This window comes from Schistocerca serialis, chromosome 5 (assembly GCF_023864345.2).
Source record: "Schistocerca serialis cubense isolate TAMUIC-IGC-003099 chromosome 5, iqSchSeri2.2, whole genome shotgun sequence".
Lineage (NCBI taxonomy): Eukaryota > Metazoa > Arthropoda > Insecta > Orthoptera > Acrididae > Schistocerca > Schistocerca serialis.
The window spans coordinates 648,627,043-648,650,606 of record NC_064642.1 but is presented as its reverse complement, the minus strand read 5'-3'; the positions used below and the strand labels follow the sequence as shown (position 1 = coordinate 648,650,606).

At 38.6% G+C, this 23,564-nt stretch overlaps 1 protein-coding gene across 1 annotated transcript in view; it reads left to right on the top strand.

Moving 5' to 3' along the window:
• The window catches only part of LOC126480883 (ras-related and estrogen-regulated growth inhibitor), a 395,339-nt gene that overhangs the window by 369,434 nt on the left and 2,341 nt on the right, over nucleotides 1-23,564 (top strand). Inside the window, exons 4-5 of the mRNA XM_050104274.1 lie at nucleotides 6,369-6,442; nucleotides 13,736-13,928. Coding sequence (XP_049960231.1) covers nucleotides 6,369-6,442; nucleotides 13,736-13,928 — 267 coding nt within the window. The remainder of the gene's footprint in view (nucleotides 1-6,368; nucleotides 6,443-13,735; nucleotides 13,929-23,564) is intronic.

Below are 23,564 nucleotides of genomic sequence, written 5' to 3'. Positions count from 1 at the left end.
AATTGAGGACATAGGCCACAAGTACTACTCTAAGATGAAAAAGGTGGCACAGGAGAGGAATTTGTGGCAGGCCACATCTGACCAATCAGAAGATTGATGAGTAAAAAAAAAGTATTTAGAAGAAGTGAATAGTAACAGAATATTTATGTGAACTAAAAGTTTTTTAGAAAATGATACATTTAGGTATAAACAAACCCATTTTATTTTAAATAAATCATTACTATTATTTGCTTGTTGTGAACAACATTATAGAATGAGTAATGAGCAATGACTATGAATGAAAGCTTAGTCTGTGTTTCAAAGATTTTGAGAAAGCTTTTAATTCAGATTTAGCAAAATATGCCTGAAAAATAAACTGGGAAGATGAATAAGATATAATGTTAGTGGAACATATCTGAAACATCTTCAGTTTTCTGGTAACATTGTACTACTTGCATACAGCACAGAGAAAACAGCAACAGGAAATGAAAGAAAGACAAAGTCTGAAAGTAGGTTTCAAACTCAATTACAATAAGTTTAAAACAATGTATAATTAACATACCAAAAACAAGGCAGTACAACTCAACAATAAAGTTACAGCTTTTACATTGAAAGCACTAGAAGGCAGTGATTACGTGGGCAGTACAGGCTGCAATAAAAAGAGTAAAATTGGCCTAGAGTGCTTTTGGTAAACTAAATAGGGTGTACGACACTAAATTATAAGTCTGAATTGACAAGCTTGCAAAAGTTGGATAAGGAAGAGTGTACAATGGAAGACACAAAGACATAATTATTATGACAGTACCTAAAATGAAATGAGGAGGGCGAGGGGGGGGGGGGGGAGGGGCATGTAACCAAACAAGTTGTTAATAGGCAGACCAAGAACTCTGTTGGATTCCAAGAGATAATAGAAGAGTAAGACAATGACGTAATGGAAGAGGAACAGTTGACATTAGAAAACATGCCAAACATGGATGCATATGGCTGAATCCATAATTCATGGGAAATATAGAGGTGGTTCTTTTTGGGCAATGGGCACCCAATGAAAGTTGCTTTTCTTGATGATGATTATAATGATGTTACTAAACTTGATGCTATTTCAAGTGTACAAGATCTGCCAGCTGATTTAATTTAAGTGTGATAGGTCATCAACCGGCAGAAGGCAAGATTATGGGTTACGGTCCTCTCCAACACACAGTTTCAGCCTGCAAGGAAGTTGTGGTTTAATCAGTTTTTACAACAGCCCTTACTGTTGTAGTTGCTGCTGTTGTTTTTTGTGGTCCCAATCATCACTGTAATAGTTTCAAAACTATTGGATTCATAAGTCAGTTTCAGTTGAATTCATGATATTCTAACAGTCTAATTGTCAGTTATTGATTTGTATGAACAGACATTTAATAATGCTGTGAAGTTTTGATATGAGATACAAATAATTATCATTCTGATGTTTCAGTACATCTGTAAGTATGTGCAAATACAAAGTCACTCAGTAGTGCACACACAAAAATGCCATTGGTAAAGCAAATAGTTCTCAACAGCACGGATAAAACAGTTCCACAATATTTACAATCACTATCCAATTTTTGCAATGCACATTATAAGAGGATCCAGCAAGTCACAGTCAGTAGACAGAATATATTAAGGCGTGCAAAAAAGTAATGCCTTTGATTTATTTATGTCAAAACTCTAATGGCTTTTTCAATAAAACAAAGTTTATTAATATTCTACATCTTTGTTCTTCATGTCTACATACTAATTCCTCAAAACATTCACACGGTGACTAACACATTTCTCCCAACGAGAGACTATTTTGTTGACATTGTCACTGTAGAATGTTGATGGAGCCATGACTCATTAAAGCTTACATCACTTCATCGCTATCAAAGTGAAGTCCTCAAAGGTGCTCTTTAAGCTTTGGAAACAGATGAAAATTAGATGGGGCCAAATGGAGGCTGTATAAAGGATGATCAATGATAGTGAAATCAAAACATTGAACTGTTGTAGATTTTGCAGCACTCGTGTGTGGTTTGCCAGTGTCATTGCTCCACCTGTGAGCAAACTCTTCAAATTTGTGCATTCAGTTTTCTGGGGGTGTCTCACACACTGACATAGTTATAAGAATATTATGAAAAGGAAAGTTGGTATTCACAATATAGGGGAAATGCTGAGTCGCAGATAGGCACAACAAAAAGACTGTCATAATATAATCTTTTGGCCAACAAGGCCTTTGTCAAATACAAATGACACACACACACACACACACACACACACACACACACAAATGACTGCAGCCTCTGACAGCTGAAGCCACACTGCGAGCAACAGCAGCAGTGCACAATGGGAGTGGCAATTAGATAAGGGTAAGAGGGAGACTGGGGTGGGGAGCTGGAAGGATAGCAGTGTAGGGGTGCAGGACAGTGAAGTGCTGCTGGGGAGCGCGCAAGGATGAGATGGAGAGAGGGTAGGGCAGCTAGGTACAGTCAGTGGGTTATCCAGAGGGCAGGGAAAAGGTGAGGGGACAGCGGGAAAGGAGAGAAGTAAAAAGACTGGGTGTGTTGGTGGAATGAGGATTGTGTAGTGCTGGAATGGAAACAGGGAAGGGTCTGGATGGGTGAAAAAAATGACTAACGAAGGTTGAGGCCAGGAGGGTTACAGGAACATAGGATGTATTTCAGGGGAAGTTCCCACCTGCGCAATTTAGAAAAGCTGGTGTTGGTAGGAAGGGTCCATATGGCACAGGATGTAAAGCAGTCATTGAAATGAAGGATGTTGCGTTGGGCAACGAACTCAGCAGCTGGGTGGTCCACTTGTGTCGGTGGCCATTCATGTGGACAGACAGCTCATTGGTTGTCACGCCCACATAGAATGCAGCGCAGTGGTTGCAGCTTAGCTTGTGAGCACATGACTGGTTTCACAGGTAGCCCTGCCTTTGATGGGACCAGACTGGAGTAGGTGGTGGTGGGAGAATGTATGGGGCAGGTCTCGCATCTAGGTCTATTACAGGGATACGAGTCATGAGGTACGGAGTTGGGAGCAGGGGTTGTGTAGGGATGGAAGAGTATATTTTATAGGTTCGGCGGACGGCAGAATGTCACTGTGGGAGGGGTGGGCAGGATAGTGGGCAGGACATTTCTCATTTCAGGGCACGATGAGAGGTAGTCGAAACCCTGGCGGAGAATGTAATTCAGTTGGTCCAGTCCTGGGTGACACTGAGTTTTGAGGGGAATGCTCCTCTGTAGCCGGACAGTGAGACTTTGGGAGGTTGTGGCCTCGGTATGTTTTGAGAGGGACTGCTTGTCACTGTAGATGCAAAGAGCATCACTGACGTAGTTATGTTATACACTGCCACAATTTGGAGCCCTCTAGCACAGAGGGTAGCAAATTGTGTCAGTAAAGCAGGAAAGTCGACTGAGTAATATATGTGGCATGTAAGACCTCAACCGATTTTGAGAACAGAATAAAAAATTCAGAAGCATTACTTTCCAGCACACCCTCATAATACCATTGAGTGTGGAAGTTAGTTGCACAATACCTTTTCTATATAATAAAAAAAAAATAGGAGAGAGAGAGAGAGAGCTGACAGTAGCAGGGCAATGGTTCTGTTGCAGTCGGACAACTACTGGCAAAAGACTGTGCTGCTACTACAGGATCTGACATAAAAGCAAGTGAAGGAGGATTTTATACCACCTGTGACAAGGAACTCCATCTTAACCCTCAGCAACTGAAAGACCATCTCACTCCTCAAAAAATTAGGTCTGTACACAGATATGGTCACGATGCTGTACCCAGAGCACAGGTACCACAACAGCTTCAGAGCCTCATGAAAATATACAAAGAGGGAGATCACTAAATTTAACAGTGAATGCTATAAATACATTAACATAAGGCATAGCCGAACACATGGCACAGCTATTAAAACCTGTCAACACCAAGTAAAGAACTCACGAAAGTTTGTGAAAATGGTTCAAGGGGTACATATAGACAAGGATGTTCAGCTAGTCAGCTTTGACATCACATCTTTCTTAACACAAGTACAGGTAGGGGATTTTGCAATATTACTAAACATTCACTTCAACAAAATGAAACTGTTTTGACATGTGTTAACCACCACCTATTTCCAACGTGGTGGAAATTTCTACAGACAGAGAGATGGAGTCACCATGATATCACTTCTAGTGCCAGACATAACCTATATACGAAACACTTAGAGGAAACAGCACTCAAGACCACACACCCGAAATCACAGGCATTCTACAAAGAATGGAGAACACATTCATGGTTAGGTTTCATTGGGAAGAAAACCAACAAGAATTCCTGTACCGCCTTAACAGCATACATGACATCAGGTTCACTCTGAGGTGGAAGAAAACAGATGGCTACCTTCCCTAAACATTCTGATAATGAAGAATCCTGATAGCACATTGGAACATTTAGTCTGTAGAAGGAAGACACAAATAGACCTGTACTAAAATGCCCCAAGCTGCCACCATCCAGTGCAACCCAAATCTACACTCACCAACCTGGTATATAGAGTGCGAGCCATATGCAACAAGGGTAGTCTGCCTAGCACGTTACAGCATCAGCACAAAACATTTCACAAGAACGACTACTCAGAGACACAAATAAGACACACTCTCTAGCCAAGCAAGTAGAAGAAAGAAAACAGTCCAGAAGAACAAACCAAGCACTTCGTGTTGCTTCCAAACGCAGGACTGCCTACAGTCAAGATTGCCAGGATAATGGAGAAGCACACCATACAAACTATATTCCACCCAAGAATTAAGATCAGGAGTGCGCTTGGGTAAGTCAGGCCATACACTGGACAGATGCAGCGATGCATCTCTCAGCACTGTTCAGAACATGTGAGAAGCGTTCACCTCAGCCAAACTGACACGCCTGCAGTGGCATTGCACAGTATTAATGAAGGCCACATTTTTTGTTTTTGAACAGACAAAGGAGTTGCGTGTTCTTCCACCAAGGAGTTCTGGGAGTAGATCATCAAAGAGGCAGTCGAAATAAGAATGTATGATGATCTTGTCAACTGTGACAGCAGTTTCCAGTTGAACTATGACTGGGGTGTGGCATTAGCAAAAATACATCAGGAATGCTCTGATGTGAATGTGATACAGGCAATGGGTGGAAAAGGCACGCAGTTCCAGGCCTCGATTCCCCCCCCCCCCCTTTTCCATTCTACCAGAAGACCACCTGCAACATAAAGGAACAAAAGGAACAAACGGGTCATGAATGCAACACATTGCCTGAAGATGACAAGTATGAAATAGTGAGTTATTTAGTGAATTATCACTCCATTTCTTGTGAGTTGTCATGGTTGATGAGGGCAGTAAGCATTAAGTCTATATAAGTAAGAGAGAGACATAAATTTTTGGATACATGCATTCTTCAAGACAAAGCCCTTCTATGCATGTATCATAACTGTCACTTGTAACTGGCAACACTGCCTCAACCTGCACAGATCGTCACTGGTCAGGGATCATACTACAGTAACAGCATTTGTCCAGTTTCTCCACATTATAATTACAGCTGTGTGCAATGGTAGTATTATAATGTTATCAGCATCTCAGCTAGTATGAATATTTCTTCATTTCACTACCAGTTTCAAGCTATGCTCATTACCAAGTGACTCAGTACCTAACACTTACAAAAGATGTAGAATTAAGTAAAAATGCAACATATAAATAGCCTGCCTGGCTAGCTGCTTGGTCTAACATGCTGCTTCCTGAGTGGATTAGTGTTGAGGTTGGTGTGCCAGCCTGCCTGTGAATGGTTTTTAAGGCGGTTTTCCATCTGCCTCGGCAAATGCAGGCTGGTTCCCCTTATTCCACCTCAGTTACACTATGTCGGCAATTGCTGCGCAAACACTGTCTCCATGCTCGCGTACACCGTCATTACTCTAACATGCAAACATTTGGGGTCTGGTATGAGACATTCCCGGGAGGTGTGGAGGGGGGGAGGGGGGGGGGCACTGTTGGCCAAAATGCACAATAACCCTGGGTTCAGTGTGGGGCAGTGGTGAGGTGGATGGACTGCTGTGGCCTGTTGTGGGGTTGTGAGCCACTGAGGGCTATGGCAGGGGAAGCCTCTCCGTCGTTTCTAGGTCCCCGGTTTAGTACACACAATACAACATCTAAATAACACAATTCCTTTGACTGCAACTGAAAAATGCACATTATAGCTGTGTGCTCTTCACATATATGCCATTACTGTTCTTTTGTCAGCGATGCAAACTGATAGTATGATTTACGTTAGCTGTTCAGTACATAATCTGACAAATTCATTGAGTTAAAAGTCAATGTCCTTGGAATCAAAGAAGTTAAATAAAAGATCCAGAGATCCAATCAACCAAACAATTTGTTTTTTCTTTTTTTCAGAAAATAGATACAAACATGAGGCAATGGTTGATGGAGAACCAGTGCTGTTTGAAATCCTAGACATGTGTTCAAAGGTAAGCAGCATAATTGTAATTTCTTTCTTGAAATAACGTATCACGACAATGATCCAGGAACCTGGGTCATGAATGAAACAGAAAAAAGCAAGATGTGAGCAAATGAGATGAAGGTTTCGATAAGTCAGATAAGTTTAGCAAAAATGGAAAGCATGATAAATGACAGGGTTAGGGGAGATAACATGAGGAGCCACTAGAAGAGAAGACTGAGGAAATTAAAATGGGATCAGTTTTTGAAGAGAATTTTGGAGGCAAGGACACCTATGAAGATGCACAAGATGAAGATGAAGGATAGGAGGCCAAGGGACAAGAATGCATCTGGGGCAAAGTAGCAACAAAGAGGTGGTCGAAAGAGTTGAGAACACCGAGAGGCTCATGTTGCAAGCAGATCCTCCCAGTGGCAAAAAACTGTATAATAAGATGATGATCATGATGCTGACACTGATGATATGGAGGTTCAACAGTTTTATTGCCAAACAAATATATTATCTTAAATCTTAAAATAATACATAATTACTGACAAATATTTGATACTGAATCTTGAAATTATATGTAATGAAAGAGATTGTATAGCTATACATAAAAATATCCAAAGAAACTGTTTACAAAGCCATGTGAAAATACTAACACCAGGTCTCAGAGTTGTAAACTGCATATTGTTTATTTCAAGGGTAAAGCAGAGTGTGGGGAACAGAGAGGGAGGGGGAGGGGAATTGGATTTTAGGAAAAAGAAGAAATCAATGGGATGGTTATTTGATAAGTACGAAGCAAAGTAGTACAAATCAAAATCAGAGAAGATATACCTATAACATTTATTAAATTCTGTGATGACAAAAGATAATTATACACATGTGATTAAAATGAATTTCGGATAAAAATATTCAGGATGGATGATTAGAGCTCAACATATCAACAGTGAGACCATTCAAGATGGAGTACTTATTCAGAGTGATCTAGGACACAGAAGGCCTTGTTTAAGGCACTATCCAGGTATTTGAGAAATATGAAAAAACTGTTATTAGGAGGAGCAGCAGGATGTGTTGAAATACGCTCTTGAGTTCATGCTATGAAATTGAAAAATAAAAATTTGTTACTCAGGATTACCCGTCTTGTTCTTTCAAGGTTCAAAAAGTATTGTGATGCTCTTGTCAACACACAATGCTGAATAATTCCACACATAAGATGACATAAGGAATGTCTTTCTGTGGCTATCTATATTAAGTGAAGTGTGTCTCCACTGATATAGCTGCAACAGCTTCTAAAAGAAGGCTGTGGAGGCCAATTTATTTCTGATTTCCTCATTTATCAGTTATTAGTCACCTCCTGAAGTAAATGTACAGTTTTGGCCAAGTTTCCAAGCATGCCTGTGATTTAAAATGCATTTAGTAATACTTAACGTGAGAAGCTGCTGTTACTTTATACCAGTCTTGAGATGTAACAGAGGATGGTTTCAAACACAAGTGAAATATTGATGAAGCAAATAAAAGCTAAAACTGAGTATCAAATATCACTCAAAATTAATTTTTATTGTTAGCCACAGAGATCATTAAAGACTAAATGCACTGAAGGTGTAAACATGCATAGGTACCTGAAAAAGATGTTGCATGGTGTTCTGTTTACTGGTTTCACTCAATATGGTCTCTATCTCTGTTAGTAGGTGAAGAATTTATTAATTCTAGCTTCCATATCATAAAAATTGTTAGCTGGATGAGAAATGATGAAAATGCACAATGTAATAAAATTTTTGTAGATATGCAAAACCAATGAAAGATAATAACATGCACAAAACACCTACAAAGAAATGAACATTCAAAATGAAGTTACTACGTCAGATAGTAAGGAACTGACACAATTCAACAAAAATAAGTGAAGGAGTAGTTTTTTAAATCAGCAATCCCTCCATTCAGCAGAGAGATGAAATGGTTCAAGGATACAGCATAATTTGATGCTTACACAGGAAAGTCATTCATTAAGGAAAGTCATTCATTAAGGAAAGTCATTCATTAACAAGAAGAGAGACACAAATATCATCTGTCAGGATTTATGTATTTTGATCCACTGTTCTGGGGAAGTTTCCAGGCTAATCCTTCAGTTATCCAGTTCCTCTTCTTTTTTGCCATATGAAGAAACCAACGATTAAAAGCTCTTAGTTTAATAGATGAGTGTCAGTGTGATGTTTTTTAATGATTATCATTCTCATCACCTTCTCACCAATACATCGCTGTATATTAATACTGTCACTTGGTTGGAAATCTGAGAGCTTTTCATCAGTAGTATATGCTGAGAAAGTCGATAGTCACAAGTGAAGAATCCATCATTCACAAAGGAAATAGATATAAATATTTTCTTTGTATTAGCTTGTTACCACCTATCAAGTATAAGTGTTCCATATTTTTCTTTGAATGTAAGTCCCAAACAAGCTGAGTGCAATCATCTGAGTGTCTTCCACTTCAGTTTGCCATCTATAAGAATTCTAACAACTGATAATAGACATTAAATTATGTATCATTTTATTTAACTTTAATTTTAACCACTTCTGAGTGCCATGCCCACAACATAATGTTGTCTGCAGTTTTGCAATGTAGATGGGAACACGTTATTTCAAAGCATCTGGTTTTAAAAGGCCAGATGCTCCACTGCGTGAAATAATGAACCTACAAAAATTAATTGATGAAGTTAGTTTGAATAGAGACAATTTTGTTGTGTTAAAAGAAGTATCAAACGATGTCTATAGAAATGAAATGTAAAGGCTGCTACAGAAATGAGGTAAAGTTTAAACAATTTAATTCCACATCATCATGATTTACCATCCTGGTCATATGTGTACTGCGAAATTAGTGCTGCAAACAAGTGTATCACTGAAGTACGTACTCACTTTAAGGATGTCTATACTGTAGACATAAGCAGCTTATAGCGAGGATTCCATACAGTCCATGGACTTCATTTAAATGAGCCAGGGAAGGAATTACTAGCTGAAAAAATATGTACTCACATTTTGTGGAAGAGTGAAGAAAAAATTATAGGTGGCAAACAAATGGAGATAACAAAGTGTTTTAGAAGAGTTACAAACAATAATGTCATCAGCCAAATGCAAATTACCAAGTGGTTTAAACCATATAGGCCAGAAGCAAATAATCAAGTCATCAGTCAAACGCAAATTGTGAAATGCTTTAAACTGAAGAGGACAGAAATGAATGAAACAAAACTTGTACAAGCTCCAGCAAGCAGAAGCAACACACAAGAAACACCCAAAATTTCTTTAGAATACCTGTTTTAGTAAAAATGCCGTTAGATAAGGAACTAGAATCTTTTTCAACTAAGGTTTCTAAATGGCCAGATTTTGCTGTATAAGCTCCAGAAGTTAACTCACCTACTGATTGTCATCAGCAAGCAGAAGCCACACACAGGAAACACACTGAAATTTTTTTAAAAATAAGTGTTGGATTACAATTGCCGTTAGATAAAGAACTAGAAACTGTATCAAAGAAGGTTTCTAAATGGCCAGATTTTGCTGTATTACACTATAACATTTGGTCACTCACAAAAAAATTACCATGTTGGAAGCACTATTCCAGTATAAAATAAATGTAAACATAATTAGCATTACTGAACACTGGCTACAAAATGACAAAGTAAAATTAACCTCAATCTTAGGACATGCATTAGCACGTCATTTTAGCCATGAGTTCTCCAAACATGCTGTTGGTGCTCTCTTTGTGAAAGAGCAAATAAATTTCTGTGATGTCAATAAAAGTTGTATTGACCCAATTGAAAAAGACTTCACACTATCTATTACTAAGCTGCCAGAGCTTAATTTCATAATTATTAACATATACAGAGCATCAAGTGGAAATGTGCCAGTCTTCATGAGCAAACTTTTAAGTTCTACTGAACAGGATCAGAGCATTCACTATGAAGACAGTGCTTTGTGGTAATTTCAATATTTATTTTTCAAAAGACAGCAGTATCAGAGACAATTTGATTAATACAGTCAACACGTTCAATATGATCCCCACAATACACTGCCCAACAAGATTAACAGAATTTACAAACTCCATCATTGACCAAATATTCATTTCACACACAAGTTACAAATTCACAAGTAGACTACTGAGCAAGAGTTATAGTAATCATGAGCCACATCTTCTGTGTATAGAAATGCCAACAGGGAGTAGCAAGTGCAAAAAAGTAATTGAAGAAAGAACTTTTTATGAAGATAAATTAATTTTGTACTAGGTAAGTAAAATTTGGAAATCAGCTGCATTTGGAACAATGCTGACAGCATGTACATGCGTTTTCAGAACATCTTTCTTTACCATTCTAATGTAGCATTTCCAAAAGAAGTAAAAACCATGAAACCTAACAACAACAAGCAATGGGTAACTAAAGGTATAAAACTTTCTAGTGAGATAAACAGATTTCTGCAGTATTGCTGTAAGAAATATATGGTTACCCAAGGGTTTGCAAACTGTTGTAAGACCTACAAAAGAATCTACAAAATACACTAGCCAGGTGGCAAAATTATGTGGAATGACAATCTGGTAAGAAACTCATCTAACAAAATGAGATCCGTGTGGAGAGTTATAGAGAAAGAAACTTGGAGCTCAGTACCAAAAAAAGAGAATGTTAATAAACACTAGAGGGCTGAAAAATCACAGTCATGACAAAATTCAATGAATACTTCATATCAGTAACTGAAGACCTCATTCAAGTACACTGTAGAGGACCAGTGCAAGTTCCCTGGCAAACTGGTGATCTCGGATGCCTCTACATATATTTATGAAACAAATCCCGATTAAATTATAATTAACTCATTAAGCAATAAAATGTCAGGTAGCTTTGATGAAGTACCTGATTTCATATTAAAAGTATGTACTTACCACATAGCAAAACCATTGGAAAAATTTTCAACCTGTCTCCAGAACTGGCATCTATCCAGATATTCTCAAAATAGCAAAAGTTTCGCCACTGCTCAAAAAAAAAAGGTTCTTCTCATAAAATATCAAACTACTGATGTGTGTCACAGTTAAGTTCTTTCTCAAAAGCTCTAGAAAAACTCTTTTATGACAAGATTTTAAGTTTCATAATTAAGTATTCTCCTCTTACCATACAACAACAAAGTTTTAGAAACTCTGACACCACAGAGACAGCAATTTTTGAATTCTTAGACAGTGCTTTGAAATCCTTTGACCAATATAAATTAGCTGCAGGTATTTTTCTAGACCTGTCAAAAGCGTTTGACATCCTGGGCCATAATGTTCTGCTCAAAAAATAAGGACAATAAGTAAGGGGTGTAGCACATAATTGGTTGTGTTTGTATCTAAAAAACCACAGGCAGAAAGTATCACTCCAGTATAAATTCAACACTAAAAATAAAACAAGAAACAACTCATTCCTTTTGAGCATATTACCAACAAAATATAGCATACCAAAGGGTTCAATCTTGGGTCCACTACTCTTCTTGATTTATGTAAACGACATTATTGAATATATGAGTTCCCAAAAAACTATCCTATTTGCCGATGACACAAGCATATTGCTTACTGGATCCAGCCCAGAAACTTTGCAGTCAACAGCAGATAGTACTATGAAAAGATTTCATGTGTGGTTCAAAAACAAACTCATTGTAAATATTGAAAAACTGTGTGTGTGTGAGCTCCCAGTTATTTCCTCCACCTAATCAAATGTCCATTCAAGCACGATTAAAAAAGTGATCCCTTAGAAAATGTAAGTGGCACAAAATTTTTGGGTCTGTTGGTTCAGGAAGACTTCAGTTGAGACACATATATGAATAACTTGGCTAGAAAACTCTCATGCATGTGCAATGGTCTTAGAATTTTCAGTCAACAACAAGCAAAACAACAGTACTGAAGGCATACTTCGTGCAGTTCCACTCACTGCTTCGATATGGGATCATTTTCCAGGGACACTCAACTTACAGTGTACAAGTTTTTAGAATCCAAAAAAAGAGCTCTGAGAATAATTTGTGGCCTTAGAAAGATGGAGTCCTGTAAATCTCATTTTACTGAGCTTGGTGTCCTGAATGTTCCAAGTTCATTCATTTATGACACAATATTGTTCACTAGGGACTACCTTTTGTAAACACACAAACTGCTACAGAACAAAACTGTACACTATAATTGTACCAGCGGGAAATCAAATGTGGATAAAAAATGTCACAGAACAACAGCCTATCAGAGGAGCATAATTAACATTGGTGTAACACTACACAATAAGACACTGGAGGAAAATAAATACTACAAACTCAACATTTAAAATTAAACTACAGGCACTTCTAACACAGCACTGTTTCTACTCTGTAAAAGAAATTCTGAATATGTAAGAAATAAAAGTTACTTAAAAATTAAATTATGGAAGAGGTATCTAATGTTATTTGCCCATTGTTTGCTAAGACTATGTATTATAGGAACTTTTCTTTGACATGTCCAAAATCAATTGTACAATTTTTGCTGTATGTTAAAACTGAACCAATAAAAAATCTGTCAATCAGTCTTCGACAAATGCCATGCCCTTAATACTGCAGAAACGACGACTTAGTGAGAACTGCTATGCTCATAATATTAAGGGCTTGGCAGTTCCACACTAATATTCTTGGCATGACACTCTTTCCAACATTGAGGACAATGAAATATTATGGGTATGGCACTCAAAGTGTTAAATGGCATAAGGTTTTTCATTTTTTTCTTAGAAAAGTGTATTCATGATTATTTCTATTACTTAATATATCACTGTAAATTTTTGTTTTGGTAAAATTACCTTCATTTTGTTGTTATAGTTCTTTCATATCATAAAGCTTTCAAACTGCATCACTTTTTCTAAGTTAGTGTTAGGTACATGCCTGCTTTCCTCTACATTGTCTCCGAGTGTAAAATAAGTTCCTATCATTATGTGTTCTCTCAAAGCTTTCTCTTCCTGTTGTCCATTCTTACAAAATGAGAAGATTGTATTCACTGTGATGAAGCCTTTGACGCCTTAATAATCTGTATTCCCTCACATATGATGCACCTTTTTACATGAATCTTATTCTAACATACATGGAGACTAAGACACACACTGCTTTTGTCTTTCTGTTAACTAACAAGAAGTGTTACTATATTGTTAGTCTTGAGAAATCTGTTGTTTTGCACTTCAAATTTTGCAATCTTTAAACAAATTATGAATAGTTAGAATTTTTCATTATCAACATCAGTATTGCGATATTGTAACTTGGATTATATACATTTTGAATGATGTGCAACTGAACAGGTGACAATAATACCTTTCTTTTAACAGAATGAAGATGACCTTCCCAGCAGTGAATCGTTACAGTGGGCAGATGGGTACCTATTGGTTTACTCTATCACTGACAGACATTCATTCAACTTTGTGCGGAAGGTTAGACAGCAACTGCCTGGTGATGCACCTATGGCTCTTGTTGGAAACAAAGCAGACATGGTACATCTGCGCCAAGTTAGCACAGATGAAGGTAACATGTTAATTACTTAAAATTTTAGAAAAAATGTGTTGTCAAAAAAAGCCACAAAGATATAAATCAGCGCACTGTCACTAAGTATATAAATAATGTGGGTAACAACATCAAATTGTTTGAGTAACAATGCAGTATATCCACATAGAACATTAATAAACAAGAATAATTGGGGTGAAAGGTATCGGAAGGAAATGGGATGGGTAAGAGATAGAAAGGGAATAACAACGCCCAGCTGCACAGGGCATTGCAGCAATTCAACGAGATCTGAAAATTTGTGGTGGGTTGGGACTCATACCCAGATGCTCAACATCTCTAGAACAGTTGCTGTAATTGCCTCAACCATCCAGACATGCTATCCATAGGACCCAAATTCCCAGCTTCCCGCCTGCACACTGCAACGATACCCGACGATTAACCCTCCACTCACAGAGTTCTGATTCCCATAGGAGTTCGAACACTGGCTGTACATCCACATTGAACTTTTTCACCAAAAAGCCATTGTGCCCATATGTGTGTATGCACAACCAATATCTGAACTCCTACAGGACTCAGAAATCTGTGAGCAGGGGATTAATGGATGGGGGTCATTGCATTGTAGCATGTGCGAAGTTGGGAATTAGGGTCCGATGGAAGGCATGTCTGGCTGGCCTAGGTGGTTAAGGCAACCATTCTAGAGAAGCAGAGCATCCGCATTCGAGTCCTGGTCCAGCAAAAATTTTCAACTCTCAATGTTGCATTGCTGCGGTGCCCTGTGCAGTTGGAAGTCATTATTCCCTCCCTGTCTCTTTCCCATCCTGTTTCCTTTCTGTTCCTTGCTTTATTGCAAGTAGTGTCTGCTCTGTCAGACATGACTGACAGAACAGACACCACTCATATCTATTAATAAACAAAGCCACGAAAATTTTTCTATACCACCTACGGTACTGACTTTTTCTTATTCACATGATTTTCTTAAGACACATTCAATAAAAATTTCAGTTTCTATGAAGCAAAGATACTTTTTAAGTGACTCATATATCTGTTCCTGTCAATTTATATTCTCTCTTATACCAGCTGTTAGGTGACAATGCTGATCTCAGCGATTCATGTTCATTTCTTGGAATCTCTTGTAAATAACAACCACTGACAACCAAGAGACTTTTCTTCTTATTCAGAATTAATAAAAGTATAATTCATATTTTCTTTTGCACTATAATGTACAAGATTAGTTGCATAAGGCAAAACACTTCTTTTATTTTGTGAATGGCTCAAGAATCAGCCAAAGGCTTTTGATAAATGATAGTACACATAAAGGCATGTTGTTTGTTCCATCCTTTAAACTCTCATATTAATTGACACATTGAAGCCAGTGTTTTTTTTTTTTTTTTTTTTTTTTTTTTAATTGGAATGATTTATCTTTTAGTATCCTGTGAAAGCTCTTAAATCAGGAAGTGTAATTAGGTAGCACTTGTTTATGAATCAACTACAGTGACACTCGTGGATATTTTTAGTACATGTCTGTTCTGGAATATGTGGATTTTTTTCATATAAGTTACACCCAAAAGACTTAGAATGCCTTTTGTAGGGAATTTGACAAGTTAACATTTTCCCATTCAGAAAGCAGGACAAATGCTGCACTGTATTTTGTACATTCCACAATAATCTTTAATAATATGGCATTTTTATAACATTGTACTTAGATATGGTACATTTATCAGTGTGTGTTGTCTTTGGTGTAGTATTTCTATTAGGTGTATTGGTTGGCTTTCTATTTGGCAACTTGCCACTTGTTTTTGTTGAGGACCTTTTGTTTTAATGGTAGAATATGTCTCTATGTAGCACTGAACTGAATTCAGCATATATTTGTGTGTGTGTGTGTGTGTGTGTGTGTGTGTGTGTGTGTGTGTGTGCGCGCGCGTGCGTGAGTGTGTGTGATATCCGTATTGTCATGTCAGTGTAAGTTACTTCCCTGTACATATAAAAGTATTGTTGCAACTGTTCATTACCAGCTGCATGATCTAGGAAATTTATGGAATGATCGGTTCCACGTTCTATAGTGAACTCTATACTAATGAGTCAAAAGATTATGACCACATGCTTAACTATGTGTTGGTCCACCTCTGAATCACAATACAGCAACTATTCTGCGTGGCTTGGATTTTATGAGCCCTTAGTAGGCTTCTGGAGCTATGTGACACCAGTTGTCTACATACAGGTCATGCAATTCCCGCAATTATGAGCCAGTGGTTTGTGGGGAGCTGGTGCCTAGCATTTGAGATGTGTTTCATGGAGTTCAGATCTGGCAGTCTAGTGGCCAAGACATCAACATCATGCCCCCAGACCACTGTAGCCCAATTCTGGCTGTGTGACATACAGAGTTATCTCATTGGATGATGCCATCATCATTGGATGATGCCATCATCATTGGAGGAGACTTCAAGCATGAAGGAATGCAGATGGCCTGCAATGAAGTTCATGTAGTCAACAGCTGTCGTGAAGCATATGGCTGTAATCATAAATGATGATGATGTTGAGTCAAACATGGGAACACATAGGAGTCATCTGCTGTGGAACCCCCAAGTTCAACAACATTCACTGAATGATGTGCTCCAAAATTTTTATGCATGTACCAATACTGTACTCAGTCATCATATTTGACACAGATCCCAATTTGTCCTGCTTTATAGAGTGGATAAGCCTCCAACCTTCACTTTTTATGATGAGGTATTGATGACCGATACATTGTCGCCTACTTGTTTCACCAACCTTCAATTACTTTCCACAGATGCTCACAACAGTGGCATGCAAAATGTGAGATGGTCATTCCCTCGTGCCAGGCCATAACAACCTACCCTTTGTCAAAGTCACATATGTCACTTGATTTTCCTGTTTGCACTTTGTATTATCACTAGAATGATTCCTCCATTTGTCTCTCCTGTGTTTACAGGGTGTTTCAAAAATGACCGGTATATTTGAAACGGCAATAAAAACTAAATGAGCAGCGATAGAAATACACCGTTTGTTGCAATATGCTTGGGACAATAGTACATTTTCAGGCGGACAAACTTTCAAAATTACAGTAGTTACAATTTTCAACAACAGATGGCGCTGCAAGCGATGTGAAAGATATAGAAGACAACGCAGTCTGTGGGTGCGCCATTCTGTACGTCGTCTTTCTGCTGTAAGCGTGTGCTGTTCACAACGTGCAAGTGTGCTGTGGACAACATGGTTTATTCCTTAGAACAGAGGATTTTTCTGGTGTTGGAATTACACTGCCTAGAACACAGTGCTGTTGCAACAAGACGAAGTTTTCAACGGAGGTTTAATGTAACCAAAGGACCGAAAAGCGATACAATAAAGGATCTGTTTGAAAAATTTCAACGGACTGGGAACGTGATGGATGAACGTGCCGGAAAGGTAGGGCAACAGCGTATGGCAACCACAGAGGGCAACGCGCAGCTAGTGCAGCAGGTGATCCAACAGCGGCCTCGGGTTTCCGTTTGCCGTGTTGCAGCAGCGGTCCAAATGACACCAACGTCCACGTATCGTCTCATGCGCCAGAGTTTACACCTCTATCCATACAAAATTCAAACGCGGCAACCCCTCAGCGCCGCTACCATTGCTGCACGAGAGACATTCGCTAACGATATAGTGCACAGGATTGATGACGGCGATATGCATGTGGGCAGCATTTGGTTTACTGACGAAGCTTATTTTTACCTGGATGGCTTCGTCAATAAACAGAACTGGCACATATGGGGAACCGAAAAGCCCCATGTTGCAGTCCCATCGTCCCTGCATCCTCAAAAAGTAATGGACTGGGCCGCCATTTCTTCCAAAGGAATCATTGGCCCATTTTTCAGATCCGAAACGATTACTGCATCTCGCTATCTGGACATTCTTCGTGAATTTGTGGCGGTACAAAGTGCCTTAGACGACACTGCGAGCACCTCGTGGTTTATGCAAGATGGTGCCCGGCCACATCGCACGGCCGACGTCTTTAATTTCCTGAATGAATATTTCGATGATCGTGTGATTGCTTTGGGCTATCCGAAACATACAGGAGGCGGTATGGATTGGCCTCCCTATTCGCCAGACATGAACCCCTGTGACTTCTTTCTGTGGGGACACGTGAAAGACCAGGTGTACCGCCAGAATCCAGAAACAATTGAACAGCTGAAGCAGTACATCTCATCTGCATGTGAAGCCATTCCGCCAGACACATTGTCAAAGGTTTCGGGTAATTTCATTCAGAGACTACACCATATTATTGCTACGCATGGTGGATATGTGGAAAATATCGTACTATAGAGTTTCCCAGACCGCAGCGCCATCTGTTGTTGACAGTTGTAACTACTGTAATTTCGAAAGTTTGTCTGCCTGAAAATGTACTGTTGTCCCAAGAATATTGCAACAAACGGTGTATTTCTATCGCTGCTCGTTTAGTTTGTATTGCCGTTTCAAATGTACCGGTCATTTTTTAAACACCCTGTATATACTTTTCTGCTGCATCAAGTCTCCAAACTGTCATCATTCAATCTCTCAGCAGCCAATGGTCATAATGTTTCAACTCATCAGTGTGTATTTGTGTGAAGCGAATTAAATACTAAAAAAAGTTCACTAGGTTCCTCTTTGTGTCATTAAATAAATTTAAAATATCATCAATATACTTTTTTTTTCAAAAGCTTCCTTCTTTTACAGGAAAAATTATTTAAATTATTTTCAATGTCATTAATGAATATGATCACGCTACCACTTTTTTCTCTTTGTAAATTTTATCATTAAATGAGAAACAATTATAATACAATACAAGTTCCAGTAGCCCTATTAACTCCGAAATCTTGGGAAAAGGCAGTTTTGCGTATTTAATTAGGTTATTCCTGACAGCTTCTAGTCTCAGTGACAGGTTCATGTATGAATAGATTAACAACACCAAATGAAGCAAAGCTATCTTATCTTGGAAACTTAAATTGTTATAAGGGTTTTTAATTTGTCAGTATTTTAACTGAATATGATGTTACAAATTCACAAAATTTTATCAGTTACCATTCATCAATACAAAACTGTATATGCTGGCATGTCTTTGGAGTTAGAAATAGATCTGACTGGGGGAGTCGGCTTTGTGGATTATTTGTTTGGGGGCAATGGTGTTTGCTACAATGCAATTCTTTGTTTGTTAATAGGAAGTGTCATTTGCTTAGCATTTTTTTAATGTTTGTCCATGTTTCAATTCAAGTAATGGTCACAGAAATTTCAGTTCTTTTTAGTAGTATATTAATTTTTGTTCCTTACAGGACAACTTGTTTAAATTTGTGTCTAAAACATTTTGTTCATTATGCTTAAGACTCACTGTGTTTGTAACTTTTTTGGTGCGTGCTATGAGATTTATCATGCTGTTTTCGTTTAGGATGGACTGGATGTTTTGACTTTTTTGTTTATTTATGTGCAATCTGCTGTAGGGATTCCATTTCAGTTCTGTAATTTCTATTACAAATAGTGTTTATCATGCTTGTACAAAAATTGTAACGTATTCAAGAATAAAACTGATTTACAACAGATAGTTAACTCTAAATGTAGGTGCTAATGACCTCTATTAATTTCATCCTTCTGTTTGTGCTATAGCTTAAGCTCAATTTTTAAATAAATTTTCCCAATTTAGTTTTGACTAACTTGATTTTTTAGGTGAAACTGCAGAGCATCTAATCATCATAAAATCTGTTTTACTACTTAGATTTACAAATGGTTATGTGTTTTTTGCCTTACTTGCTACAAGTACTTGTAATGAGCACAAATCAATATGCTTCAAGCAAAAGAGAAACTGAGCAGACAGCCATGAGGAAGACAAGTGACAAGGGATGGGGGATGAGACTGACTGGCACTGAGGCAGGATTGTGAAATGAGTTGAGAACTCTTGAAAGAGTAGATGCAAGTGGAGAAAGGAAGGAAGGAAGAGAGAGAGGAAGGAAGGATGGAAGGAAGATTAGGTAATGTCCTGTTGACAAAGAAGTTGCTATTCTCACAGCTTCATTGATACTTTAACCGAGAAATTTGATGTGAAGGTCGAGATTTTAACATTATCATGTTCCGTGGAGTAACCATTTCTGATACAGTGTGCAGCTACAGTAGATTCGCTAGGTTGTAAAAGGCAAACAATTGTTCTTACACATTACATCAGTCTTCTAGCTACAGCTGATCACTGTGCTGTAGTTAATCCATACTGATATCTTCAATGCATTATTCTTGGCACATGCTCAATCTTGTGGATTAAATCTGAAGAACACAGAGAGATGAGAAATCTGATTCACAGAGTAAAAATAATCCCCATCTATTCGTCCAATTTGTTGTATCTGTAATTGGAGAAACAACAAATAACGATTGGCGTGAGGTCCAAATTCTGTTTATTGCCAACAGTTCCATAATACTAACACAACTTGGTGCTTGATCAAGCAGCAACTGGGCTGCAGAGTCCAAGTCCGGTATGGTAAACAGTCGTAGGACAGCGTAGCGTCGTTCCTGGGTGCGAAGTCGACGTAGCAAGTAGGTAGCCCAACACGAGATTCCCAGGCATGGCGGCGTATGCAGCTATATAGGGCGAGTGGCGGAGGAATATGCCCTCCGTAACCGAGTCCGCTTGTCGTGTCCTGTTATGATTGGCAGTGCGGCCTCACGTAACTATCTCTCGGGGAGGACGCCGGCCGAGGTTGCCATGACAGTGCGGAGGCACTCAGTGTCTGAGGCCCGCACCTGCACTGTACAGCTGTGCAGAGCTGTGCATAAGCGGAGCGTGCCGGCCGTTGGCTGTATGACGTAAAGACCACGGCCACACAGCTGCAGGCGCCACAGTTTGGGCATTGACTATACCACACAATGCTGCTCATGAACAGCCTACTTTGTTTCACTGATTAGGTAGTTCTGTGCACATTCAAGCTGTTAAATTATATAAATAATGTTTTGTGGCACGTTATGAAACATTATGCCTTGCACTGGGGCACTTTTCAATCCTACTTCTAACATTTTTGTACAGTTATAAAAAAGATCTAGAAAAAATATCACTTTATGACATAACGTAGACTACGACTACTGAAACATTAAGAGGTAGAATTACTATTCTGTGACATTTTTTCCTTGTTAATTTTCTTAAGTACCTATGAATATTTAAAGATATTATGGTTCACAATGCAGAAATATATCTGAGGATTTCTTTATGTTGAAAACAGTCTCATACATATTCCAGTTGAACGTTACATGCATATGTCAAAAATAAATGACATGGGTGTGGTGTACAAACTAGTAACTCATACCAGATCTATAGGATTCATTTGAAGAGTGACAAAATTATTGTCAACATGCACCCACACTCATTCTGCCATTTCAACTCTTCTCCAGTCCACATGTGATTATAATAGTTCTGAACAATATAATCAGAAACTGTTAATTAAACTCAACTCCACAGTCTTGCAACACTGAAGAACAAATTGTGTAACATTACATGAAAAGCCTAATCAGCAGGTCAAAGGAAATCTTACAGCACAATTTCAATACAACTGAAATTAGATCTATGTGATACTTCATTTCATATTACTGTACTTAGTTAATGCAAGGTATATGAACAGAGTTGCCGATACTCAACTTGACATCTACAATGTACACAAATAAGGAGCTAAGCCTGAACTTACTTTTCAAAATTATGTTGTCGCATGGAAACCGCTGTTGCTCCAAGATTAGACATATTCTTTTGAAGCTATTGCAATCTCTCTGTACTGCGCACGTAGATACTGATGGGACAACAAGTTACAACCACAACCCACCGCGAGACTGAATGAAGCCGTGTAGTGTTTGCAGGTATATGATGAGGGATAGCAAGAACATAAATGGAGCAGAAATGCATAGGGAATCATTCTAGCAAGGACATGGACCGCATACGGAAAAATCAATTGATATAAGCAACTTTGACAACAGGAAATTTGTTGTGGTTCTGTGTATGGGAGTGAGCATTTTGAAATGGCAAAGCTGGTTGGCTGTTCACATACCATTGTTATGTGCATGTATGAAAGGCAGTTGAAAGACAGTGAAACTAGAAGTAAGCAACATGCTGCTGGATATCCACACCTCACCACAGAATGTGTACGTCAAAGGCTTGCCTGATTTGTACAGGAAGACAGGCCATGGCTTGTGGCATATCTGACAACAGATTACAATGCTGGTTAGTGCTGGCCCAAGCATTTCTGATCACACTATTCAGCGTACATCATTGAACACGGTGCTCTTCTGCAGATGACTGCCATGTGTTTCCCTGTTGCCTCAATGACATCATCAATTACAGCTGCAATGAATAATCTTGATCATCTTGTGCTCCACAGAAGATTAATGTTAAAACTAGCAGCCACCAGAGCTGTGTTGAGGTAACACTTATTATGTCATGAGTGGTTTCATTCAGTCAACATCATAATATGGGCACAATTCTATTATGAAGACTGTTGACATTGTCATGCGATGATGATCACTGAAAATGGAAATGCCATGTGGCTAGGGCCTCCCGTCGTATAGACCGGTCACCTAGTGCAAGTCTTTCGAGTTGACACCACTTCAGCGACTTGGGTGTTGATAGGGACGAAATGTTGATGATAAGGACAACACAACACCCAGTCGCTGAACGGAGAAAATCTCCAAACCACCAGAGAATCAAAACCGAGCCGTTTGGCATGACATTCCATCGCACTGACCACTCAGCTACCAGGGGCGGACATGATCACTGAACAAAACCAGTAATGACTTCTACATATACTACTAAATTTAAGTCCCCCGCCACCAAATTTGCCTGATCTGAACCAGATGGAACACCTCTGAGATACCTCCAGAAACCTAGCACACACACTATTGAGCTAACGGTCACAATGTGCTGGGTCGTCAGTGTTTGTATCAAGTACAGTAAAGCAGTACATGGTTTAGTCTACCAGCAACAACATTTTTATTTTTTTGTATCAGAACCAGTAGCCAGTAAGCAAAGTAAAATTGACTGTAGACTGAAACATATTATTTATAAAGTGTATTGGTTTCTCTTTCAAACAACAGTAGGTTGGGAGTATAAAGAAGTAAAGTGTCTACATGAATATAGCAGCTAACAACCACTATTAATACTGTTAGGAGAGAAGCAACATTCACTTTACCATCTCAGTGCTGCACTAACCTGTACTGTCAGCACAACTGTGTTTTAAATTCTCTCTGACTGTCTTTCATTACCATTTTAACTACAATGGAGTTACGTGATTTGTCATTTTCCATCTGAGAAGACGTAGTTAACACAAAATTTCAAATTAAATGTAAATACATGGTCGATCTGTTTACTGATCACCTTCACATTTACAAAACTTCTCTCTCTCTTGCCTTTATGGCCATCTGATGTCCCCAAATGAAAATTCATAAAAATCACATGTCTTTACCTCAATTCACTTTTTCAGGCCAAGAACTTAGGTTTCAGAGGACTTGATGCTTACCTTTTGTGTGCATATGCTGATCACCAGCATACAAGCTCTACTCATGTATGTTAGAGAATATGTTATGTTTAGAACAAGCCATGTTTCCTCTGTGTGTGACCTTCCATGCCACTACGTGCATTTTTCTGCACCTTAAATAGTTTGAAGTTATGACATCTTC